Below are 27,458 nucleotides of genomic sequence, written 5' to 3'. Positions count from 1 at the left end.
ACCTCCAGCATCTCCAGATAAAGCCAAGTGTGACCCCATCGGAAACCCTGGAGAGCCTGTCAAATGTAGACCCATAGTAAACAAGCTGGATCAATGGTCTGACTCTGTATAAGGCAGCTTTCTATGTATATTTCAAAAGTTGTGCTGGATTGTTGAAGAAGTAGTTAACAAAGACTTACCTTCTTTAGAAAGTCTTTTGATTGACGTTAACATTGCCTGCACAGTAAGTAGGTTATACAGTATTTTCATTTTGTATCACAGCTTAGAATGCAGGCAGTTTAAGCGGTGACCAGTAAAAACTGGTGTTATGTGTCAGAGGCCAGGAAGTATACTTTTATTTTGAGTGGCATCTGAAGAGGGAGGATATTAATTCTGGAAGATATTGCTAAGAGCCCTCAGAGACAGGGGGCTGTGCAGGCTGAGATGAATAGGCTTGGGCTTTTTTATTATATGGGCCTGAGGAATGTGTGGCAGGGCAGACCATTGGTAATGACTGCTATTTTTAGAAATTAATAATTATTGGTGGAGGGGATCTGGAAAAACTCGCAATTTTAAAAATCTGATTTATTTTGTGCATGTTCTGAGTTGGTTACATTAATTAATGTCCGTAATAGCCCTCGCTATTATTATAAAAAAACCTGAATTTGGTCATGAAAAGTAACATGATTTATGTCAAGATTTGTCCATTTCCTTATACCTTTTGTATTCTCTGTCTCCCTAAGCCATGAGAGCTTTCATGAGCACCACAATGACTCAAAACACATTGAGTGGGATTCACCTCATGAATCCACGAGTGAAAGCCCTACACAAAGGCTTCCATTTGTGCAACAGGGCTTTCCACCCTCTCCTTCTCCATGTGACCCTTAAAAAAAGACTGAGGGGATGTTAGGCCAGAACCATGTGTAGGGGAGGAGAGGGGGGATTGTTTTATGGTTCTGCTCATTGAAGATGCTTCCTTTCACAGAAAGAGCCCTTCTGTGAGCAGACCTTGTGTTAGGTGAATGGAATAACTTTCCATCAGTGAAATAGAACATTTGGATTGAAGCCATTAAGTAAAGTCATTGTTCATATCTACTTTGGATTTTTTTTTGTTAGTGATTATCCACCTGAGTGAGATGTTCTTAAGTCCATTTAAATTAATAGGTTCAAGACCTCTTAATAACTTTGGGTTGGACAGCAACTGATGTTAAACAAGAAAATTGTTCATTAAAAATAAAGGGAAGTTTTAACATGATTACTCATTTATAAATTTAATATATTTTACCACCAAACATTTATATTTGTCTCAGTCAGAATCTTTTATCGCTTCTAAAATTGATGATATTAAACTAGCCTACTGACTGCATTTTGCTTCCTAAAATTTCAGTGACTTTTTGTTGTTGGTGGTGAGATTTCATTAAGGTCACTTGTATAAATAGTCATTGTCAGTTATTCTCTGTTTAATTACGATATGTGCTTACTTAACCATGTTTGTCAAGAGCTGCTCTTGGAAACTTTTATAGTACTCTCAGTCCTACATTCTGCTCAGAGACTGAATTCTTTCTGCAAAACATCATGCTGCTTTTTCCTGCTCATATATCAGCTGTTATTTTCCTTCCTTCCTTCCTTCCTTCCTTCCTTCCTTCCTTCCTTCCTTTATTTCCTTTTCCCCTCCCTTCTCTTTTATTTACCCCTTGTCTTCAGCCTATTCTGCAAACTTGGAGTTCTTGTCAGGCATAGGATTTCACTGTTTGGTAAGGAGACCCTTGACAAATTCTTGTGTGAGCATCCCTTGATTTTCTTTGCCATTACTTGCAACTATGTATGTGCTGCTTTGATGTATGCTGCATGACTGCATGTCCACGAGCAGGGATAGACAACATGGTGCTCTCCAGTTTTTGAACTACAATTCCCATCAGCTCCAGAAAGCACGGCCAAAGGTCAGGGGTGATGGGAGGTATAGTCCAACAACATCTAAAGAGCACCACACTGGCTACTCCTGACCAAGAGCATGAACTTTGTGGCCCACTAAAAATCCTTTAGGGTAGCCAGTAATATTTATGTGGTAACCAAAATGTTCTGCAAGAAACTTTGTATTGACTGTTTGACTTAAAAGATAAACAATTAAAAACAATTATCTTGTTAAAGCAATAAGACATCACTTTATTGAGACTTAGTATGAATTTATTTAGTGCCTTATTTTCCATGTTACTGACAGTGTGAAGTACCACATCCATGCATATATGGACCATGGAAATTCACCCCAATCTAGTAACTTTATTCCCCATATCCAGTAGAGACATTCCATTTGGGCAGCTCATTAGGGAACTATGCTGTGTGCTGGAAAAACAAGTCACCCCACTGCTCTCCTTTCAGTACATGGAAAACTTGCATGGCAGTCTCTGTTTAAGGGTAAGGAAAAATCCCATGTAAATTGGCAGAGTGAGTTGGCTGGTCCATTTTTACAATACAACAGGTATTGCATATGCAGAATGAATTATTGTTCCAGAGCCCTAGTGCAATAATTTACTCTTGGAAAGCCTCTCTTTTTGCATCTCCCCAACTGGAAGAGTGTGAAGATCCAGGAACAGGTGAAGGTTAATTACAACCTAGATCATTTCAGAAACATACATTTGAAATGGTTTACTGATACGTTCTGTGAATGTATTCATTGTCACTTTTCAGATTCTCATTGTCCCGGATAAGCCATGCAAGTATTATTTAGCTAAGATGACAGCTAACATGGAAGAATTCACCTGAAACCCGTCAATTTTTTGCGTAATATCAATAAACTGAATATAATGCTAGTGTTTGACATTTAGCAATGCTCTATACCCTATGCAACCTGTAATGTTATTTAACGAGTTTGTTTGAGATGGCAATAAGGTTCAGTGTCTAGCTCCTTTTTGTTATTTCTGACATTCTTAGTGTGCAACTCAATGATACTTTATATACAGTGATCACTTAAATTGCCTTCCAACATCCAGACCCTAAGGGGTTTTCTTTGGTGCCTGTCCTGGTGCTAACAGTGTGCTGAGTTGTTGCAGAGGCCAACTGAGCTTGGCATTACTAACAGTTTAAACCCTATGCATTTATTGTTTAACAATTAAAAATCTGTAAAGTCAGAAGCAAAAGAGTTTGCTTCTCATACAGGCTTTGGGAATGAGCTGATAAATCCTGTTCCTTTCCTGCCAAACTACACAAGCTCCTTTAACTATACAACTGTATTAAACAATGGCAGACTGGGGGAAAGTGTCAAGTTCACAGATTGGGTCTTAACACAGATGAGAAAGCCAAGACTGCAGTCCTGTAAGCCCATTAAGATGTACTTCTGAGTAGTTGCACTTATTCTTTTATTCTTAATGAGTACCTGGATTTCAGCTCCTACAAAGCAAGGGTTTATTCCTCTTTGCAAAGTTTTCACATTTTGCATCTGACACGAGGCAGGGCTTTAACAACAGTATATGCAGAGAATAACTCCTGAGGGGTACCTGATCTCATCTGAACCCACTACAGGGAAGATGCATCCTGGCTGCTTGGAAGAAAAGAAGGGAAAATGGGGAGTAGGGAACTAAAATTGAGACATAAACAGGAAAGAGAAGTACACTAAAGGGAAGTGGAAAACAGCAGTGCTTTACAAAACAGCAGCTGTTTGGACCCCAGGAATTCCTATTGTCTGGTGTTGAAACATCGCACTCATCAATCACAGTTCTAACTTCACCCATTGACACTGAAGGAGCAGAAATAGCCAAGATGACTCATCTCACAAAAGTTGCTTAGAAGGCTGCCTGCACATTTCGCTTCATAAATTTCCTTCTAGGAGAGCTGGAAGCTTACTTTAAAAAACATGAAAGGTCTGAGTCTGGGCGCAAGCAAGGACCCTGGTCCAACTGTTTCAATTACACCATTATAATGTGGCCTTGAGCTTATGTGACTGTAGGCAGTCATTTTTGGTCCTCTGAAGAGGAGTACTCCTGTTAGTAGATGAGGACATACTGCAGCATTTTATTGCAGCTTCTACTTGTATTATATAGTTATTGATTATACATAAGGATTCTGGCCAAGCATTGCCTTGATCTAGTTGAGAAGCTTGCCTGAGTTTGGTCAGATTTGGGGATTTCACGTGTCCCCTTCCTAAACCTTTGGTAGCTTAGGGTACCACTTAGGGTAGCTCAGGCATTGCATAGTTTTCTCTGGCCTTAATATCAGGCTTTGTAGCTTTTGTCTGAGCTGTACTTAGCATCTAGGACTTGAACAAAAGAAAAAGAGAAATATTTTTTTTTTTTAAAAAAAGTCTCATGCAATTTGCTTAGCTAATTCAATCAGTTTCTTTTACCTGGAATACAGAGGATACAAAAGTGTATAAATAAACACATAAAAAATGGAATCTATTAGTGAAAGGAGATACTTTAAGATAAAACTAAAAGGCATTATAAGCTTGAAAAGTGCGTCTCAAGCCTTATAACAATGTAGTTTCCTGGCAGCTCTGAAATTTTGCACATTTTAAACATGAAAATTGAGCTCCAGATAAAAAATGTATCTGTTGTATTTAGTTTTGGATATCTCAGTGGTTCAGACGTAGTTTAGTGAAAACTTTCTCTCTTGCCCCTTACCCTTTCGTTCCTGGCGTGATCAAGACAAGGTTTGTCATGTTGAAACAACAGAAACCTGTTGTTGATTATTACTGCCTCTGAATGCAGACAGTAAATGTGGCACCAAAATGGGGCCACCAGTAAACAAGAGGAAGGTATCAGCATGCCCAGGGAGGGGAGGGGAAACTCCACTGTTTGCATAAGTAAAGCAGATTTAAGTCAAACAAAAAACAAGCCCAATGAAAGTCAAGCATGCTCTGTATCCATAGAATGATGAATGGCAGTTGGGGGGGGGGAGTGGAAAACAGAGCATGATAAAATGGAGTATCCTGTCCCTGAATATGCACATTCCTGTTACTAAGTGGGAATATACTGTTGCAAGTCCCACAAACGATGTAGTTGCTGGATATTTTATATTTATAGTATAGCACTATAAAGGTAATCCGCTTTCTTTCTTTTTTTAGATACTATGTCTTGAGTAGAACTTTGTGCTACTGTTGTATCTCTTATATGGGATTTGCTGTATAATAACTGTTTGTGTAATAGTGCAATTATAATTGTGTATAAATTTGTAAGTCATATCAACCTGACCTTGTGCAAAGGTCGTCAGAGGTGAGGCTTATAAGGAAGAGGGCTTTTTCAGTATTGGAGTTTTTCACTAAGGAGTTGTGCCTGGCACCAACTTTGCCATCTTTTAGATGCTAGATATATATCTATCATATAGGCATTTTGAACCATTTAGAAACATTTCAATACCCTACATATTTTTAAAAAACAGATTATTATTTTCACTTTTATTTACCATTTGTTTAGTTTATTGTTATTTTCCTGTTTTTAATTTTGCTAAGGTGCCTTGTATTCAAGGCGGTATATAAATGCTTTAAATTAATAAACTGATATATACCAATAGAATTTTTTGTTTGAAAGTAATTGGAAACAGTTATAATTTTTGTATTTCTAAGCTCTATCCCTGTTTTAATAAATGTTTAATAATTTGGTCTTCTTTAGCCACAGTTTGTACTCTCTTTTAATTTTTATTGTGGATTTCAGGTTTCCTAATAAAAATTGCAGTTATCATTTAATTTCAACATATATGATTTTTGCATAGGTTTTAGCTCATTTGCTCTCATTAAATTTGTCATGAAATTCCATTTATACAGTTAGGCTTTTTGATTTTCTTCTGGAGTCTGAAAAGTATTCTACATCAAACTTAAAATATTTGCAAGGAGGACAGCAATCTGATTTTAAAGCATTATTAACCCACACACTTTAATTAGTTTTACATATATATTGGCTCAATATGGCTTAATACTGCTAACACGTTAATATAAACGGTGTCATAACAACCTTATTCTGTTTTTGCCATTATGTGGAATCCACACAGGAAATAATTCCAATAACTTTAGGAACAGATAGCATGTTTCTGTGCTTTATAGTTTAGTTGATCATATAATACCAGCGCTGCTGTTGGGGGGGAAAAAAAAACTCATTCCTTGGATCCCAGCTGCAGTCCTTTCTATATCACAACACCTGCAACTCACAGGGGATAGAATCCCACAAAAGTGAAACAATTTTTAGAACTCACTTTTTAAAACACCTCAAAGTGCTTATGTGTGACTGAATTGATTTCTGGGTGTTTACCTTCGACTCGCACTTGAACAAAATATCTACTATATAATGGCCCTTCAAGAGAGTGTTTTTTGATATCAGCATGATCAAATCCCAACTATAATTGAAAAAGGATTTCTAGAAGTTGAAAGCTTGTTAATTAAGTTATTTGGTATATGGTAGCTTTAGTTTCAGTAGTGGTATATAGTAGCATCTATATAATGACATAGGGGACGCAGGTGGCGCTGTGGGTTAAAGCCTCAGCGCCTAGGGCTTGCCAATCGAAAGGTCGGCGGTTCGAATCCCTGCGGCGGGGTGCGCTCCCACTGCTCGGTCCCAGCGCCTGCCAACCTAGCAGTTCGAAAGCTCCTCCGGGTGCAAGTAGATAAATAGGGACCGCTTACCAGCGGGAAGGTAAACGGCGTTTCCGTGTGCGGCTCTGGCTCGCCAGAGCAGCGATGTCACGCTGGCCACGTGACCCGGAAGTGTCTCCGGACAGCGCTGGCCCCTGGCCTCTTAAGTGAGATGGGCGCACAACCCCAGAGTCTGTCAAGACTGGCCCGTACGGGCAGGGGTACCTTTACCTTTTATATAATGACATACAGGCTTCTAAATTCAATGCAGTCGTACAGAGAGTGAGGAAAGGAGACTGAGGTTTCTGCTTTGGGTTGAATTACAGGCCTACCCCTATCTTTAAGAGATACACAGATCTAACTGCACTTATAAAATCACATAAATACTGTTTTGTGTTGCTCACTACATTCATGAAATATGTTTTGTCTGCTTCAGCCAGCTTTATGGTGCTTTTGATAATTGTTTCTGCTTTTGGCATTTGCTAAAAGGGTTGAAACAATATTTTAGTTAACATTCTGTCAACAATTTTCATCTCTGATGCACATTTCCCCACTTGTTAATTCACCAGAAGAATAGTTAGGAGAAAGGAATACTATAATTACTCTCTTATCTCACCTCTCAGGAAATGATGCAACTTCAATAGTCAATTGTCTGCATATCTTGGGACAGACCTTGGATGCAAGGTAAAATGCTAAGCATAAGTTCATTGAAGTATTGTTTTGATTCCAAAGTAAATGTCACTAAAGTTGATTTGGAACACAAAGCTCAATAGTTTATTTCATCTCTCTCTCTCTCTCTCTCTCTCTCTCTCTCTCTCCTTCCTTTTCCTTCCTTCCTTCCTTCCTTCCTTCCTTCCTTCTTATACTTCCTTTCTGCCCAAGTGCCCGAAGTGGTTCACCATTTTAATACTAAAGCAAATAAATGAGTAAATAAATAAATAAGTTGGTTGGGGATGGTGGAAGGGACAGTTAGCATTGATTTATTAATTGTCTTCTAAACATCCAGGATTTACACATAAGATTATTTAAAAAGAGTAAAAAACAAAAACAAAATGGAGAATGGAGAATTGTTGCTAATCTAAAGTATTAGTAATTACTTCAATCAGGGGAAATGTATCCATGCCCATGCCTATTCCCTAGTGAAAACAGCTAATCCTTTGTTTCAGGCTTCTTCAAACTCAGCCCTCCAGATGTTTCTGGCCTACAACTCCCATGATCCCTAGCTAGCAGGACCAGTGGTCAGGGATGATGGGAATTGTAGTCTCAAACCATCTGGAGGGCCACGTTTGAGGAAGCCTGGTTTAAATGGTGAAAACTGGGACCTTTTTGCTTGTATTCTATAAAGCCCTGTGGACATTGATGGGTCATTATAGATAAATAGATAAATGAAATATGCTGAAACATTTTTCATCCTCTTGACACTAAATTTTAGTACTGGTTTGACCTCATTTTATTCTAAAAAATGTCAGTTTTAATCAAAATAGCTGGGTTGTGCTATTATTAGAAGCTATAAGCCTGCCATTTTGGTTTCAACAATGCAGTGTAAATATTGTTGATGTAAAATCAGCTCAAACAGCCATATGATATATACAGTATTTTATCTACCATGGGTATGATTAATGCAATAGTTGCATGATCTGCTGCTGCCCTCTTGTGCATTTTTCTCATCACTTACATTGATTGCTAAAGAGATTTTTCACAGGTCTCCACCCTTCTATTTTATATATTGTGGGGACTAGGGAATTTTATTCCTTTTATGTATTACATAATTTAATATTATTTTATGTGCATATAAATATGTAGGACAGTGATGAAGACAGGACTGGAGTCTGTTAAGATGGCTTTGAGGACATTTTTGGATAATGCTGCAGAGGACCTGGAGAAGACAATGGAGAATCTTAAGCAAGGGCAGTTTACGCACACTAGGACTCAGCCAAAAGGAGTGACACAAATAATTAACTATACCACTATGGCTCTTCTGCCAGTGCTATCTTCATTATTTGAACACATTGGACAGCATCAATTTGGAGAAGATTTAATACGTAGGTATTTAAATAGAAATATGAGGTACTTCTATATCACCAAGTCTTGAATATTTTGTGTTTGACATTAATAAAGCCTGGCTACTAATATTCCAGGCATTTACTGTAGGCAGTGCCTTGATTTAGTTGCAGTTGGTCTCAATAATTTTAGCATAAAGACCCTAGAATTAATGTTAATGACTTAAATATTCTATCTCTGCCTTTGCCGCAGTTCTGATTAGTGATTATCTACACATATAAGAAAAATGGAAATGTCATCACACCGCCATTTGTTTGACTACGGACAGATGGCACTGTAAATTTCAGTGGGACAAGAGGCAGTGGATGGGGTGGCTCAGGCAAGCCACAGACTGCATAGGGTTGCCACATTTCAAGCAGTAAAAATTTGGACAGAAAAGTTTTTGAACAAAGTAGTTTGCCCAAAGTTGTTGAGCTTTTAGGACACAATCAAGGAAAAAATAAAATATGCCGTTTTTTACTTGGACATTTGCCCAATTTCTGCACAGACACTGCTGTCAACTGTGGTATTCCTATGTCCAGGAAAATCTGGACGTATGGCAACTCTAAGTCTGCAACAGCTGCACTGCTCTACTGGCTCCTCCTTCTACCAGCCCTGGGATCCCTGCTCCCAGGATTTAGATTCCCAGAACAGCTGGCCAATTTAGGGTTCTGTGGCTGCCACCACTCCACTTATGATGAAGAATTAGGTTGAATAAGGTGGCGGCAGATGATCTGGGGAAATGAGGCTGGTAGAAGCGGATTTTCCTGCCACCGCCTCTCCCTGGCAGTTTCAAGTTGGGAGGGCCTGCTGAATGAGGGTGGCTATTGTGCAGGGGACTGTGGTGGAAGAGGCCATCCTTGCAAAACAGGTGGTGGCACCTTCCATGCAATTTTCAGGAACCTGCTTTCTTCCCTGGGCTATAACCCATCATGTTCAGGAGGGTCCCCTGCCCTTAAGAAAAGACATCTTGAGGGAGAGGGAGGGAGGGGGCAGGAAAGTCAGTTTTCCGCAGCTCCAACCCTTTGTGTCGTAGAATTTAGACACGTTCTTGGTATGTTTGATGTGACAATATAACTTTTATTTCATGAAAGAATCAATTTTTTGTTTTTGCATATTATAATAATTCCATACATAATACTTAACATTGTTTAAAATGGTTTCCTGAAAGATTTACATTGCCTTCTCAGCTGTGTTTTGCATATTGGTGAAATGAATTGCCTTTAAAATGCTTTCTTTTATTTCCATTTTCTTTAGTGGAAGATGTTCAAGTCTCTTGTTACAGAATATTGGCCAGCTTGTATGCTCTGGGGACAAGCAAGAGTATCTATGTGGAGCGGTAAGAGGGAAACACCAAAAACCCTACCAAAAATGTCTTGTGAACTTTGAGGGTGGAATCCTGCCTCTGTTGCAAATCTGGAAATTTTATCAGTCACTTCAGTGAAACGGTGTACTCATTTTAAACTTCACGGAGTTAACAATATTTATGTCAAACAGAAACAACAGCAATATAAAATCAAGAGCTGAAAGGGGGGGGAAAGGGGGTTAATATGGCCAGTAGATTGAAGACATAAACACTTATACCAGTTCATGTAATCAAAAAGTGTTTGTCTCCAAAGACCTACTGGAACAAAACAATTCTTAATTCACTTTCTAAAGGTAAAAAGCCAGGCTGTCTTGCTGGATCTCTTTAGGAAGGGCATCTGGTGAGCCATGGAGCCAACTTCTTGACACGGATGGCATCACTGTCTGCCTGGATGGGGCGGGGGATGAGGTTGGGGAAGAAACTGATGGCAGCACCAGATTGACAGCCGTTGTCTTGCCAGTGCATCTGGATAGCTCTGTCCTTGCTGCTGCTACCTGGCCCTGCTCTAGCCCATTTGGCTAAGCAGCAGCAGCACAGGTGTCAGGAGAGCACCAATGCACTGCTCCTGGGTTCCACAATTAGGGTGCTGCTATTGAAAAACCTGTCTCTTTCTTTTAACCATTCATCCAGCTTATGCAAAGCAATGTAAAACTACCCTTCAAGTGGGTACCAATGGTTCTTTTGGAATTATTTTAATTTTCCAAACAGTTTTCAAATGCTGCCCCATGCACACCACATTACAGTAGTCTAGCCTAGCCTAGAGGTTACTATGACATGTGTCATAGTAGCAAGTGCACAATTTCCTAGGAATAGTTACAGCTGGTGGACCAAGTTTAGTTCATTGGTAATAGTTATTTTCTACCTTCCGAGGTTTCAGCTGATGATGAGAATCATCCTCAACTGGCATAGGTAATGGGATTACAGACCCAACAAATGGCTACTTTCTTCAGTTTATTAATTCCCTTTTTATGTAACGCAATAAATAAAGGCCATATCAAGTGAACCTGCCTTGTGTTTTAAGTTGTGCATCAAACTCCCTCCTCTGAGGTCTGTTGCCTTCAGAAATAAAGTGGATGGTAATTGCATATAGGGCTCTTTCACTGGTTGTATCCCTGTTGAGAATATTAGTTGGTGTCTACTGGCTGAAGATAATTATATTCTCCTGAGCTTTCAATGGGTGGTTTATTTATTTCTGCTGCTTCTCTAACTTGAATTTTTGATTCTGCAGGCAGCGCTCAGCTTTAGGCGAATGCTTAGCTGCTTTTGCGGGTGCCTTTCCTGTGGCATTCTTAGAAACGCATCTGAACCATCACAACACACATTCTATTTACAACACCAAGACTACAAGAGATAGAACAGGTACAAAAAACGGCTTCCAACATAAATTTCATAAATTATCCAGACACCACTGCTTATGTAGATGCCTTTCATTTTATGACCTTCTTATGTGTTAATGCCTGCTGCTTTTTTATATTTGCTTAGTTCCTTGGCGAGTGCCTAAACTTCTAAAGGCATATTGTCTTCAGTGGACAATATGGAGTTAAGAGGCAGAGTTTTCAATTGAAATCAAGGTGACTTCCTGTTAATATGGTTGATACATTGGTAGTTCAAATGTCATGATAAACCATGGTTTATTGTGATGAGAATGAACTGCAGCAGGCCTTGGGCTCACTTATTTGGCATAAGGAGAAGAGTAGAAGCTTTTTCTTTAGTTTTTGATTAACAGTAGTTGATATCTGAACTCTAAATTGTTGTTATTTCAACAAACTGGGTTTTTTTTTTTTTTTGAAATAAACCAGTTTAATAAACCATGATTTGAGGTTAACCTTGTTTTAAACAAACCATCATTATTTCCTGCTTTAGATCTCATGGGTGATAAATTCATAGTTGTGAAAGCTCATTATAAATATGCACCAGAAGTTCTTGAAATCTGGGCTCCATCACAATCCTCCCCCTTCCTCTTATCTTCCCCTCTCACTCATAAGGAGATTTTATTGATCTAAAGACAACTCGGCTATTATCTGAATTGATGAGTGAGGCTTCCAAATATGAATTGCAAGCTACAGTTTGATCCCAAATTACAATTTTCTAATTGTAATGGTTTGGTGATTTGAATGTAATAGTAAACTATGTTTTGATGAAGTAAGATAATATTTAATGAAACCACATGTGTGAGTGAAGGAGTAGGAAGAGGGAGGAACACTAAAAAATATGGTTTGTTCCCATGGCTTGGAGGGTTCCTGGAACAAAGGTTTCAAATATATGCTTTCAATTCATTTTGATCATTTACTTTTAGATTGCATTAAGGTAAATAATATTATTTGCATATTTAACAAAAATTATAATGCACTTATTAGAACAAAGAACCATTAAGTGATGTTAATAATAATGGATATTAAATCACATCTCTTCGTAATGTGGATAAAAGTGTATTTTTGTCTTAACTTAAAATACTAGTGATGTATGAAAGGAAAAATCTGATCAGGATAAATATAAGAGTTTGTTCATTATTGGTGTCAAGTAAAGTTTTTTTTTTAATTGTTACTGATATTATTTCTTTTAGGTCTTAGCTTACCAAACAGTGTAGAAGAACTTTCTCCAAACATTCCTTCTCTGGAGAAGCTAATGGAAGAAATTGTGGAATTAGCTGAATCTGGCATTCGCTACACACAAATGCCTCATGTAATGGAAGTTGTACTGCCTATGCTCTGTAGCTACATGTCACACTGGTGGGAGCATGGACCAGAAAGCAATCCTGACAATAGTGAAATGTGCTGCACAGCTTTGACTTCAGAGCATATGAATACCCTTCTAGGAAATATACTGAAAATCATACATAATAATTTGGGCATAGATGAGGGAGCCTGGATGAAGAAACTAGCAGGTAAAATGAAAGAAAAATAATATGAATTATTTAATTTATTTTTGCTTGGATTCCATTGCTATGCAAATACTTAATACAATTCTGGATTTTAAGCCGAACAAGGATACATTAAAAAGAAATAAGAAATAGAGAAATGTAAACATAGATTATTTCAGCAGACAGATTTCTAATTGATTGAAGAGTGTTAAATGGAAAAGACCAGCAAGGACAATAGGCTGTGGTATTCTAAATTATCAGACAGTGTAAGTAGTTCTAGTGATAGGAACAAAGAATTGACAAGATTTTGCAAAAGACTGGATATAGGTGGAATTGAACAGAATTCAGTAGGCGATTCCAGGTTTGCATGTCTTTGAACTGAACCAGGACCCTGACAATGAAATAGATGTTTGGAGGAAGAGAGTAGTCACTGGAGTATAATATACCTACTATGGGAATGCAACATCTTTTAGTATAGTTTCATATATTAGTATGCTATAAAATTAATGAATTCCTTACATAGTGTTTTCTCAGCCTATCATAAGCAAAGTGAAGCCTCAGCTCCTGAAAACTCATTTTCTGCCACTGATGGAGAAACTGAAGAAAAAAGCTGCAATGGTTATATCCGATGAAGAACATTTAAGAGCAGAAGGTCGAGGAGATATGTCGGAGGCAGAACTCCTCATCCTAGATGAGTTCACAATATTGGCACGGGACCTTTATGCCTTCTACCCATTGTTGATTAGATTTGTGGACTACAACAGGTACATGGCTTATAAATCTATTCATTTATTTAATTCATTAAATTTAAGCACAGTTTGATGGAAAAACACACACCTCAAAGCAGTATTTTGGGGTTCTGCGAGTCTGTGATCCACAAGTTGTAATCTCTTCTCTGCCAGAATGATTACACAACCAGACTCCTCACTCTTTATCAGAAATGAATAGTGGAGAGAATAGGTGGGGAAGTACAATCTCTAGTCTAGAAAGTTAAGATAAATGCAGACTTTGCTAAATGCTCTATGAAAAATTTGTAAACTGCTTTATCTGGAATAATAAAAGTGATGAAAAACATTTTTCTTTGTTTAATTTCAGAGCAAAGTGGCTAAAAGAACCTAATCCAGAGGCAGAGGACCTGTTTCGTATGGTTGCTGATGTATTCATTTACTGGTCAAAATCCCATGTAAATGCATTATTTTTGTTTGTAGCAAAACAGATAGAATGCCCATCATTGTAGGGGATATGGAAAGAGAGACAATATGACAGGAACCAAAAGGTTGAGAGGAAGGTTTTGTGCAGACATTAAACAAGGAATAATTTTAAAGGGATTGTGGAAGGTGTCGTTTCTGAAAAGTCCATACCTTGTTTAGCTGGTGGCAGTTTTATACAATTCCTTAGTGAATGTGTGAGTGTGCATTTATTTCCTAGCAGATGTTTGTATTAATGCAGTGATGTCATTCAGTGAATAAAAAGGCATATGACCTGAATTAAAGCCCAAACTTCTCAGTGGAGGCACTTAAGATGGAAGCAACCATGCCCTATCAGGATTGTTAGGAAGAGTGAGCAGAGTATACAATATATAGCATTTTCCACATTTTAAAATGTTACAGAAAGTTCATTTGTATTAGGCTTGTATTGTATCACCACTGTCATATTTATTTGCGGATTCTGCAAATATTTATTTGTGCACCTACATTTAGTTCAATCTCTAATGATGACTGTTGTTCATTGATAAAGGTTAGTTATACTATATTTAAATGCCTAATTTACTATATTATAAATTGAATCTAGTGACTAAGATAAACTTTATACAGGTCTTGATGATTAAGATAAACTTTATACAGGTCCTGAAGTAAGGTTTGAAGGACCCAGTTTTGTTATTGTGGTTAGCCATAGCTAACAGATGCATTCATGATGAACCACCTGGCTGTTTCACTCCTCCTCCCTGGTGCATGGAGGACTCAAACCACAACCCCTTGTTCAGAATTATATCCAAAACAAGGCTATGGTTTGATTTCCTCAAACTATGATTGGTAAAGTAAGAACAAACCTTGGCTTTATGTTTGTTTGGAGCAAAACAGTCCTTCATTCAGACATTACTCTAAACCAGGGATTGTGGGTTGATTCTTCCACATACTAGTAAGAAGGATTGAGGGTGTCTTCTGATTTCTAATTTGTGTACTTAACTAAATATTCTTTATACAATTTCAGAATTTTAAAAGGGAAGAACAAAATTTCGTTGTGCAGAATGAAATCAACAACATGTCTTTCCTTATTACTGATACAAAGTCCAAGATGTCCAAGGTATATAAAACTACAGAAGTTGTATGGAATTTTCTCAACATATACTGACCAATCCCCTTTTTGCTTTAAGTTGTTGCAGCAAAAACAATTTTGGAATTAATAATCTTTTACATTTCCTATACATTCTTTATACCATTACCATATTTTCTAAGAATACTTTGTTTAGAGATGAATAAGAATTTTGGATTGGTATAGGTTGGAAGCAAGCTCTTCTAGTTTGGAAAGTGTTTTTCCATTTGTTTCTTTATTTTACAAAATGTATAGACTGCTTAATAGTAATAAAACCTTTAAGTGATTAATAATCAAGTCCAACTTTCTCCAAATTACACATTTGCTCATAATGCTCATCTGCCTTTTCCTTGCAAGTGTGGCAAATATTGAAAACTTGCCAGACTACTCATGTTTATGATGTAGTAGTGTAGGATTTATTGTGATAATCTTGTTGCTTCCTTTGTTTCCATCATCTTTTTAAAACAAATGCTTGAATGATAAAAATTAGTCCAGATTCCATTTAGAGTCTTGGTTTTTGTTGTGTTATAATCTTTCCTCTCATGCCCCCTTTTTTGGGGTCAACTATATTGAATAGGTGACTGTTTTTGTATTTTATTTCATGGAGCGTTATATCCAATGGAACGGAATGGGTGTTCACTCTGTCGCAAGACACTAGACAGGAACAAAGACTTGTGGGAAGTTTTTCCTCCTGTCTAGATGCAGACAGTATGTTCCTCCCGGCTCTCCTGACTCAGCTAAGTTTTTTACTAGTTTCTGAAGCCCCCCTTTGGCCACCTCATGAGAAGAGAAGACTCCCTGGAAAAGACCCTGATGTTGGGAAAGATTGAGGGCACAAGGAGAAGGGGACGACAAAGGACGAGATGGTTGGACAGTGTTCTCGAAGCTACAAACATGAGTCTGACCAAACTGCGGGAGACAGTGGAAGACAGAAGTGCCTGGCGTGCTCTGGTCCATGGGGTCACGAAGAGTCGGACACGACTAAATGACTAAACAACAACAAGAACAAGAACGAAGCCCCCCTTTTCTTTAGATTTCCCTTATCCTTTCTTTCAAAGTTCTCTTTTTGGTGTTAATCACTTTGGCATGCCGAGTGTCAGAGTTTTCAGCCCTTTCTACACCTAAACATCTTTGTATTTTCTACAAGGATAAGATGGTGCTACGTTCAGACCATTCCTTCCTTTTGCAAGTGCCACGTCCAACAAGAACTGATTCTCCCAACTTTCTGTCCACATCCAAAACATCCTAAGGAGCAAGCCTGGCACTCCCTGGACATGCACAGAGCTCTCAAAGTCTACTTATATTATACAAAATCCTTCCAAAATAATGACTCTATATTTGTATCCTTTCACTCGTCTACCTTAGGGGTTAAAGTTTTCAAAGCAACCTTAGCGAGATGGATTAGGGCCTGTATTTTCTTGGCTTATCATTCCCTTAAATTACCCCATCCATCTCATGTTTTGGCGCATGTTGGACATTTGTAGGGCAGCTACCAGTGTGGTGCAGTGGTTAAGAGCGGTAGTCTCGTAATCTGGGGAACCGGGTTCGTGTCTCCGCTCCTCCACATGCAGCTGCTGGGTGACCTTGGGCCAGTCACACTTCTTTGAAGTCTCTCAGCCCCACTCACCTCACAGAGTGTTTGTTGTGGGGGAGGAAGAGAAAGGAGATTGTTAGCTGCTTTGAGACTCCTGAAGAGGAGTGAAAGGCGGGATATCAAATCCAAACTCTTCTTCTTCTTCTTCTACCTGGTTGGCATCTTTCACCTTTACCAGACACTACAAATTGAACCAGCTGTCCTCAGCTCAGGCACCCTTGGGTCCTACGGTGCTCCAACATGTATTATAGTCAGTGTATTGCAGAGATGGGACCTGCCTGAATTGGTGACTCAGCTGTGGTATGTCCCATTCCATTGGATATGATGCCCCACAAACTAAAAATAACAGCCGGACTTACCTGAAGTGTAGTTTTGAGAGTGGGGCATTGTATCCAATGGACCCAACCCTAGGGTGCTCTGCTATACACTGTTGGGAGGAATATGCTCTAACCTGAGTGCTAGTTTTGTCACATTCCTTGTGTTGTGTTTCCTTGCCATTCAGATACTTAGCAATTTAGAGATTTTATTATAGAAATTTCCAGAAGGGGGAAGTAGGCAGGTATTCTCTTTCTCTTTATGGACTCTGTCAGTACTTGGCTTGGCAAATCCAGAAAACTGAGGGAGTCCAGCCTACTTCCCACAAGTTTTTGCTCCTGTCTAGTGTCTCACAACAGGGTGAACATCCATTCCATTCCATTGGATACGACGCCCCACTCTCAAAACTACACTTCAGGTAAGACCAATTGTTCTTTTTACAACTTGAAAATGATTTCTTCTTATATATTGCAGGCAGCTGTTTCTGATCAGGAAAGGAAAAAAATGAAGCGGAAAGGTGATCGTTATTCAACACAGACCTCCCTTATTGTGGCAGCTTTAAAAAGACTTCTGCCTGTTGGGCTAAATATTTGTGCCCCTGGTGACCAAGAACTAATTGCACTGGCAAAAAACAGATTAAGTATGGTAGGTTAACTATACAGATCTGCTTTTATATCTAGGTTGGCAGAGAGGTGATGTGTTCCCTCTTACTTGTCCTATATATTTTTCAATACCTGCCATTCTTCATAATTATTTCTATAGGGGAAATGCTTTATCCTGCGAGGTGTGTTTGGCATATGTGGTTTCTTAGTTTGTCTGAAATTTCTCTGCAGTGCCCAGAACCAGATCATGTCGTCTTTACCAACCCCCTGCCTCATTTTCTTTAAGCTTCTGTCCATTTCCAAGCGCAACTTCCTTTCCCTTCTGGGCCGATTTACCTGAAAGAAAGTCCCTTTGCACTCAGTGTAGCTTCTTAGTGAGTAGGAGTTCATGACCGAGGAAGCCCCAAGTCCATCCTCTCTCCCTACTTTTCAACTTTGCTTGCTTCTTGCTTTCAGGTGTGTTGGTAGCTGCCACATTTCCCAGTAGCATGGGGCACCTGCATGCAAGTGGCAAGGTTGCAGCAAAGGGGCGCAGGAGGTTCCTTTGCACTGAATGGGGCTTACTTATGGGAAGGAGCCAGCCATGCCCCATCACAGCTGCGTCACTCACTCACCCACTTCATAAATTGACCGCATAAAAATGATGTGGTTTTACCATCACTAAACAGGATTTGGATACTGCAGACAAGATGCATAGAGCGGGGACCACTTTTTTAATATATGTAGGGCTGCACGGCAAAGTTTAATGAAGCGGGGATATGAAACAAATACCACAGTTTTCAACTAAAGGTAAAGGTAAAGGTACCCCTGCCCGTATGGGCCAGTCTTGACAGACTCTGGGGTTGTGCGCCCATCTCACTTAAGAGGCCAGGGGCCAGCGCTGTCCGGAGACACTTCCGGGTCACGTGGCCAGCGTGACATCGCTGCTCTGGCGAGCCAGAGCTGCACACGGAAACGCCGTTTACCTTCCCGCTGGTAAGCGGTCCCTATTTATCTACTTGCACCCGGAGGTGCTTTCGAACTGCTAGGTTGGCAGGCGCTGGGACCGAGCAGCGGGAGCGCACCCCGCCGCAGGGATTCGAACCGCCGACCTTTCGATCGGCAAGTCCTAGGCGCTGAGGCTTTAACCCACAGCGCCACCTGCGTCCCACAAGTTTTCAACTAGGCCCCCTTTAATGGTTCCTCATCATCCTGGGGAAAAAAGTGACAAGTGGGGTGCTGCAAGGTTTTGTTCTGGGGCCTTTGTTGTTTGACATCTTTATAAATGACTTGGATGAGTGAAAACAAAATAAATAAATTCCTTCCAGTAGCACCTTAAAGACCAACTAAGTTAGTTCTTGGTATGAGCTTTCGTGTGCATGCACACTTCTTCAGATACACCTCATACCAAGATAAAGCTCATACCAAGAACTAACTTAGTTGGTCTTTAAGGTGCTACTGGAAGGATTTTTTTTATTTTGTTTTGACTATGGCAGACCAACACGGCTACCTATCTGTAATTGGATGAGTGAGAACTGGATCCCCCCCCCCAAGTATTCTTTTTAAATGTTTTGCAAAATCACTGGAGGTCTTCTGCACACCATACTCAAAGGAATCACATGCAAAACTACAGTTGTTTCCACAGTTAACAGGGCAATTGCTACCCACACCTAAGGCAGATATTAGTAACAGAATAAACTACAATCTAATATGCCATATACTGTCTTACCACCACCATTCAGAATATAACCAGTTCTGTTTTGACTGCTGGCAAATATGATTAACTTACAGATCTGTTACATAGCATTTTCAGAACTGCATGCTTGTAACAAAATGAACCTATTGATAATATGTATATTTTCTTGGCAGAAAGACACAGAAGATGAAGTTCGAGATATTATACGTAATAACCTTCACTTACAGGGCAAGGTAATTTTAAAGTATTGCATCTTGGTCACCCTTGCATCTTCTGTATGGCGTTCAGGATACCATCTATGTAGCTGAGGTGTTGTTGTTTTTTAAAAAGAGACATATATCTCATGCTTTGCCCTGTTTCATAGTAACTAACACACTTTTGTGTAGCTGTTTTAATGGCCTTTTAGGTTAAAGCACATAGTTTAGGAATTTCCAGTTTAGTTTTCTATTTATAGAGTGTACTCACAGATTACTTCTGCTTTGCTCCTTCCCTAATGTTAGAAGGAGCAACAAATCACTGTCCTTGACTTGGTGTTACTTGTGAACCAGGGATTGTGATGGTTGCACTCAAACAGACTTTGGCTCCACACTGTGGTTTGTTTGGAGTAGTATGCTACTGGCTTAGTGGCAATTAACCTTTGCAATGTTTCACTCATCTGCTGGAAGCACTTTTTTGTGGCAGCAGCTCTTTGAAGTAGGTGTAATATGTAAGAGTTGCTTATCATGTGTATTGCACCCTCAACTGGAAAGTTTCTATGACACTACTGCATATTTTTGGGAGCAACTGGCCCTTGCACAGGAACTCCGCAATCTACATGATGGATGGAGAGCTTTTTTATTTTAATGCCTCCACACCATGCTACTGCCGTGCAGAACCATTTCTGAATCACTGTAATATACAATAGACATATTTTAATATGATTCTTAGGTATGTCTTAAAAGCCATCTTGGTATTAAGCAGTATATAAATTAATGAATAATCCTAATATACATGCACAGACTCCCGCCCACCACTTTTTGCTCCAAAGCTCCTAAGAGCAGTGAACAATATATAAATATGAAAGGAATATACAATAAAAGAACAATAAATCATATTGTATATCTGGAAGGCTAATTATCCTGCAGCAGTTGGAACTGTTAAGCTACTGAAAAGTTCTGTCTTTGAGATAATGGAGATGTTGGCTGCTTGGTATCTGCATGACAACAGTGGGGAGTAGATTAGAGGCATGGTTGGGGGAAATAGTGTATTTTATGTTTGCAAGCTTATGTACAAGAGAGTAACCTACGGGCTACTTGATCATTCAATCCATGCCTACACCAAACCTGTTCTTTCTGTGAAAATTAAGTTGAGGCCTCATTTATGCTGGCATCTGGCTCTTATCTGTTATTTGCTGTTCACTTGCCACTTCTTGCATCGTTGTGTGTGGTCCTATGAATGTTTATTCAGAACTAAGCCCTGCTCTATTCAATAAGGTAGACAGTCCTGCTTTGAAATAGTACTGACCTAATTTAAGAAGTTTTATAATGCTATTTATGATCTGCCCTTAACCAAGGGACCACTGAAACTCATTATCTATCATGCTATCATGGTAGCAGCTGGAACTTTCAAGGTAAAGGACTAGAAAGTTAAAACAGCTTTTTGGTTGTCCTCCAGTGAAGAGGCAGTGTTATCCCCTTTGAGAAGGGTGGGGAACCTGTGGTTCTCCAGATGTTGTTGAATTCAAAGTCTCATTAGCCCCGACCAACATGAACAGTGGTTAGGAATGATGGGAATTGTCATTCAACAACATCTGGAGGTAGGGATGGATGGATGGATGGATAAGACTTGACAAGGGAGTCTTGGCAACCCACATAGGCTAGTTCTGGTTAGAAGAATGGTTTATAATGGTCCTCGCAAGTTGGTACTTGTTTTTAATGCTTACATTCTTCATAAAATCCCTTCTTCCTGCAGCTTGAAGATCCCGCCATTAGGTGGCAGGTTGCTCTTTACAAAGATCTGCCAAACAGGACTGATGTTACTTCAGATCCAGAGAAGACGGTGGAAAGGGTCCTGGATATAGCTAGTGTGCTTTTTCATCTGGAACAGGTTAGATATATATATTTTAAATTTCTTAATGTGTATACTTTTTGTAGCATTGTGACAGTTTGGGAATCTGGGATTCCTACCACAATAGTACAGTATGGAGAAAATATTATGGACACATGAATCTGTTTTGTTCAGAATGTGTATTTTACAGAAAAACAACTAGGAGGTGCATACATAAGTATTTTCAATACAGAGATCCACAGTATTTGCTGGCATAACTCAATGATTTTCTTTAGCTTTCATTTAAAACTTCCATGCTGTCCACGAGTAGGAGATTAATAATTTAATGGCACATACCACCATAATAAAGTCAACCTGATTTAATGCTCCCAGTTAGACTGGTTTTTTGCAGTTATATTCTGAAACATGCCACTGACACAATAGAGCTTCCCTCCCATGCCAGTTAGCAGCTTTGGAGTTGTTCATGAGACTACACAGTGCAGGAGGAAATGTTACTGTGATCCTGATTGGGTCCCAAAATGACTGCTGTGTACACTTTTAAAAATATTCAGACAGTTCCAGGTGACATGTTTGACTTTGTGTGTTGTTTGGCCCTAAATCAAAAGCCATCAAGTCTTAATGTTTTCCATTTTTCTCCAAAGCTTTCTTTTATCTATATGTGACATAAAGTACATTGTTTTGGTCTTTCTTTTTTTGCTTCATCTATTACTTTCTTTTTTATTATTACTTCCAGAAATTCCCTAGTCGGGGCAGAAAATTTTTCAAAAGGGGAAGTATGGAGTGTCTTTTCATATAGCTAATTATGTTAGCTTTACCTATTAATAGTTTTATTTACCCATGAATATATTTTTGTCTTTTAACTTACATTTTAAATCACATTTTAAAATGCCAGTTCTCATAACCTGCTTGTTCCAAATTTGTTTATTCTGCACTGAGGGTTGTTTTTTAATACACAATTGTAATACACAATTACCTCCAAAGGGTGCTTTGATTTCTTTGCCTGACTAATTAAGTTTCCCTATTCACAGTATGATCCTTATGTGTTTCCCCCCCCATGGTAATTAGGTAAATTTGTCTCTATTATCAGAGATCTGTTCTTTAATTTAAAAGTGACCTCACCAGCATGTGATTTGAAGTACTAACTTTTGATTAACTATAAAGACCAATATTGTTTCCCAAGTAAATCTGTGGTGACCAATGTATGCAACATTTGTAACCTTCTTTATATTTTATGTTTTAGCTAATTCTGTTTAACTCCAATTAACATTATTTTTTTTTAAATGGTCTTGATCTTTCTTACAAAATAAACAAGTATGCCACGGGTAGTTTAAATGTTTTCTGAACTATTATTTATTTTTCAAATCAGAAGTGGGGAAGTTAAAAAGAAAAGCTTTTCCCCTGCTAGTCCCTTCATCTACCACCACTACTAGAAGTAGTAAGCTATATTCCAGATAACTTTAAGCATGTCCAAAATCTTCCATGTTTCCTGTGGAACATCTGCTTTGTTTTCCTTTGGACAGCAGACTTGCATGCTGTATCACAAATGACTTCTGAAATCTAATTTTTAAAAGCAGTTTCCTGTGGGGCAACAGGGGAGCAGTTGTTCAAGAAACATATTTTCAAAGACTTGCTGGAGGCATAATTGTGGCCATAATATTCTGGCAAAGGTTTGAATGGGGATGACCAGAACCTTTTAAAAAGGTTTTAATTTTGCCATTTATATAACACTTGGTTATTGCACATACTATGAAAATTATATGCATAGTATTGCATATAATATTTCTTACATTTTAAAAACCAGTAGAGCAAGATGTCCTAACTGGGGATCATTTTTTTTTTGGGGGGGGGGCACTGTGTTCTAGGCTTAGGGCATTTTAGATGAACCAATAAGAAGCTAACACCATACTTCAGCATACTATTTTTGGCCTGCAACTGTTACAAGGTTTTAATTAAAAAACAACAATGAAGCAACAGTCTAGAAGAGGTGTCTGATTTCTGTTTTCTGTTTCCTTGTGCGCTACAGGTTGAGCATCCTCAGAGATCAAAAAAAGCAGTATGGCATAAACTTCTATCCAAACAGAGAAAAAGAGCGGTGGTAGCTTGCTTCAGAATGGCACCACTATATAATCTTCCACGGTGCGTGTGATCATGAAGATTTGTGTATATTATATTGCTGTCCACCTAGGTATATCGCTAACTAGGAGGGGAGGGGTGAATGAGGGAATACAATTGAACAAGGAACTAAGATGGTTAACTTTAAAAATGCCTAGCAGGTTGGCTATACACTTCCTTTAAAAATTATTGTGGGTGATCAGAGCAATCATAGCGGCTCCCAGTCAGGCTCTGCAAGCCTTATTGGTTTCTCTGCTTGTACTTTGCTAAAAGAAACATAATGATGATGATGATGATGATGATGATGATGATGATGATAATTTTTAGTTGAACCCTGCCCTCCCCAGCCAGAGCCAGGCTCAGAGCAGCTAACATCATATAAATAACACAGTATACATAAAAACAGGCACCAATTAATTAAAATACATCTTAAAATTAATTCAGACAAATTAAAATCTGGACAAATGGCACTTATCAGGTTAAGATTGAGAGCGGTTAATACTTGCTAGGACCAACTGTTTTCACTGATCATATAAGGACCTGTGAACAGGCTGGGAGGCCTCCTTCATGCTTGTTCTTATACAAAGGAAAATAGGTCAGACTGCACCCTGGCCAAAGGCCTGGCAGAACAGGCCCTGGCTCTGGTCGAGGCCAGTCTAATTTCCCTGGGACCCGGGATCTTCAGAGTGTTGTTGTTTGCAGACTGTAAGGTCCTCCGTGGGGCATACCAGAGGAGGCAGTCCCGTAGGTATGAGGGTCCTAGGCCATATAGGGCTTTAAAGGTTAAAAACCAGCACCTTAAACCTGATCCTGTACTCCACCAGGAGCCAGTGCAGCTGGTATAGCACTGGGTGAATGTGATCCTGTGGTGAGGACCATGTAAAGAGTCTCGCCGCGGCATTCTGCACCTGCTGGAGTTTCTGGGTCAGTTTCAAGGGCAGCCTCACGTAGAGTACAGGCTTCTTACTTTATTTACTGATTTAGACAATGTATATAATGTTTAATCACAATGCTCTCTAAGCAGTGTACAATGTAATGCAATGATAATGAAAACTATAACATCAGAATTCAGTTTCAAAATTGGATCACATTCCACAAAACATGAAACACACACACACATCTATCATCTATCTTTCTTTCTTTCTTTCTTTCTTTCTTTCTTTCTTTCTTTCTTTCTTTCTTTCTTTCTAATCTTATAGTCAATACTTTATAGAAGAGAGAAAAGGTGACATGTAGTTTCAGATCATGCTTATAGAATGTTAATAGTCAGTGAATCCTCATATAATATCCAGTTAATTCATAGCTTTATGGAATGAACAACAAAGACCTCTTTTTAAAAAATTGTTCACCAGTTGTAGCTATTTATTTTGCTTATTCGGTATGTTCAAAATTTTAGACTAATAAGAAATGGCCATATAAACATACACACACACCACTTTCTCTCTTCTTTTTCAGGCATAGAGCTGTCAATCTCTTTCTTCAAGGATATGACAAGTCGTGGGTGGAAACAGAAGACCACTACTTTGAAGACACACTGATAGAAGATTTAGCAGTATGTTTGCAGTTCATGGTATTTAAAACCTTTTGTTGATGTTGAGGGCAATTGCTGGGCACAGCATGGCAGTTCCAAGAGGTGGCAACATCAGGGAATATGCCGCCAATTGCTGGAAGCAAAAGGAGGGGAGAGTGTTCTTGTTCTCTGGTCTTACTTGCTGGTTTCCTGCAGACACCTGCTTGGCCACTGTGAAACAGGGTGCTAGATTTGTTGGGCCATTGGCCTGATCAACCATATTCTTAGGATAGGGAGCAAAATGTACCTTTCCCAGTCCCTAAATCTAGGGCACATTGAAACTCCTGGATCAAGTGGAAACAGTCAGGAAAGCAGGCAAGATGAGCCCTGCAAAGGAACTTTGAACAGCTGGACTAAAATACCTGCTTCAGCAAGTAAGATCCAGAGAGGCAGGAAACTGGAGGCAGTGAAGGAAATGTGGGGGAAGATAATGTAGTCAGATCCCCAGTTCCATGCTTGGAGCTGTGATGAGAAAGCAGCAATGTGATTTTCAGATAAAAATTATTTCAACCAGACATGAGACTGTGGTTATTTCTTTTATGGACATCAGTTGGCATTAGAAATTCTTTAGCCAATGTGATTAAGTTTAGACTCTCAAGAGACCATAGCAAAGCCATTTAAAAATCCTATTGGTGACTCTTGTGCAGAGGGGCTCACAGGTTCTTGTAGCTAGCAGACGGTGTAACATGCTATTTTAAAACATAGTTTCAGTGCTTTTTTCTGGGGGGATGCAGGGGTACGCAACGCATACCTCTAAAAATTTTGTGGATCTAAGTTTGGCCTCATTGAGGGGCAGTATTTCAATATGAGTAGGAAAATGAGAGTATCCCTAAACATTTTTTAAAGAAAAAAAGACACTGCATAGTTTGATGTGTTTTTTTTTAGTCAAGAGCTTTGACATAATATTTGGGAAAGGGGAAAGTCTTTGGACAACTGAGTTCTGATCCACACATTAGTCTGAGGCATGTGGATTAGTTCAGCTCATATTGAAAAGAACAAATTCCTCAAGCATCCCTCATTTAAGTCCAATTATATGGAAGTAAATTTGATGCCATATGAATAAGACTTCTACATAAACAAATTTACAAGTTATCAATTATTTAAAATCTTGATGTTTTCATATTTTTTAATAGAAACCTGGAGAAAAACCACCAGAAGAAGATGAATGTATTAAGAGAGTTGATCCTTTGCACCAGCTTATTTTACTGTTCAGTCGAACAGCATTAACTGAAAAATGGTGAGAGTGATGGGAGAGGGAGGATATTTATGATTTTTCATTAATTGCTTTCTCTCCAGATCTGCATTTTTAGTTCACTTGGAAATAGTAATGGGCTAAATGTAAATAAATTAGGGCCAGTTCATAGAATTGTATTGTACTAAATCAATATTGGAGTAGACCCAATGAAATCACTGGACTAGCCATGATCCATTGATTTCAGCGGGTGTGCTCTGAGTATGTCTTGGTTGGATATAACACAGTGTTTTAATTGTTCTTCAATTATTTCCCTCCTAGGATTTTGAATGGGATTGTGAAGTATAAATACCAATTAATTTTGAATTCATCTATATCTCTCTTTTTTTAAAAAATACTCATCACTAAGAGAGAAAAGGCTATACCTATTTCAACTAAAATGTTTTAGCATTTTAGTTGAGCAAAGTTGAATTTTGAAAGATGTTGATGTCTTTTCTTCTGTTACTGAAGTACAAGCACAAAACAATTACTAACTGAATATTTTGGTATTACGATTGTCCTTAGGACCTTGTTTGTTTATATTTCATTTGCTGAAAACCATATTCTAGGAGAACAGGCAAAATAATGTGAGGGAATTTTTTATTTGTTTGCCACTTTTCAGTAACAGCAACAAACACCTCCCACCCCACCAAAATTCACTAAACAATAGTGAATCTGTTAAGAGTCTGTTAAGCAGTCTCAGCTTCTGCAGCTAGAGTCAGTCAGGGCCCTGTCTTGCCAGGCCAGACGACAACAGGCTTGCAAGGCAGGAAGCAGGTCTTCCAGGACTCACGGCCAAGGTGGCTTGCCACCATAGAACTGGCTATAGACACAGCAAAACATCAGAAGCCTTGTCAAAGTTGGACAATGATCTGTTCGGCCTGCACCACTAGGAGTAACTGCTACCTGATGTCACATTGAGCACCCTTCATGGGTATGTAACAATTGTCTCTTTTATGATAAACAGTAACCACTTATTCTTTATTTTATTACACTACAGTAAACTGGAAGAAGATTATCTTTATATGGCATATGCTGATATAATGGCAAAGGTATTTTCTTCATTTTTTTCACCCAATCTCTAGTAGCGGTGTCAAGTTTTGTAAATGTTTGACTCTAAATACAAACCTTGTTGACTCGCAATGCTTACCTTAAAAAGCATTCCCCATATGATTCCCCATATCCTTTTCTAACTCAGGTTT

General features: G+C 38.8%; 1 protein-coding gene across 15 annotated transcripts in view; it reads left to right on the top strand.

Moving 5' to 3' along the window:
- Nucleotides 1-27,458, top strand: part of RYR2 (ryanodine receptor 2) — a 246,863-nt gene that overhangs the window by 168,764 nt on the left and 50,641 nt on the right. For 10 of the 15 annotated variants that reach the window (XM_079969396.1, XM_079969392.1, XM_079969401.1 and 7 more), the window contains 17 exons: nt 1,684-1,733; nt 7,156-7,216; nt 8,336-8,574; nt 9,830-9,911; nt 11,167-11,297; nt 12,502-12,822; nt 13,322-13,562; nt 13,894-13,981; nt 15,010-15,102; nt 17,495-17,665; nt 19,471-19,530; nt 21,248-21,382; nt 22,077-22,113; nt 23,368-23,479; nt 24,911-25,007; nt 26,159-26,262; nt 27,257-27,308. In XM_079969396.1, coding sequence (XP_079825522.1) covers nt 1,684-1,733; nt 7,156-7,216; nt 8,336-8,574; nt 9,830-9,911; nt 11,167-11,297; nt 12,502-12,822; nt 13,322-13,562; nt 13,894-13,981; nt 15,010-15,102; nt 17,495-17,665; nt 19,471-19,530; nt 21,248-21,382; nt 22,077-22,113; nt 23,368-23,479; nt 24,911-25,007; nt 26,159-26,262; nt 27,257-27,308 — 2,074 coding nt within the window. Of the gene's footprint in view, nt 1-1,683; nt 1,734-7,155; nt 7,217-8,335; nt 8,575-9,829; nt 9,912-11,166; nt 11,298-12,501; nt 12,823-13,321; nt 13,563-13,893; nt 13,982-15,009; nt 15,103-17,494; nt 17,666-19,470; nt 19,531-21,247; nt 21,383-22,076; nt 22,114-23,366; nt 23,480-24,910; nt 25,008-26,158; nt 26,263-27,256; nt 27,309-27,458 lie in introns of all 15 variants that reach the window. The other 5 variants (XM_079969402.1, XM_079969400.1, XM_079969403.1 and 2 more) reach the window with 1 other exon arrangement.

The sequence above is a fragment of the Podarcis cretensis genome (genome assembly GCF_951804945.1).
Source record: "Podarcis cretensis genome assembly, chromosome: 3".
In the NCBI taxonomy this organism is placed as follows: domain Eukaryota; kingdom Metazoa; phylum Chordata; class Lepidosauria; order Squamata; family Lacertidae; genus Podarcis; species Podarcis cretensis.
The sequence above is the reverse complement of the archived record's forward strand: the minus strand, read 5'-3'. Positions and strand labels throughout refer to the sequence as shown.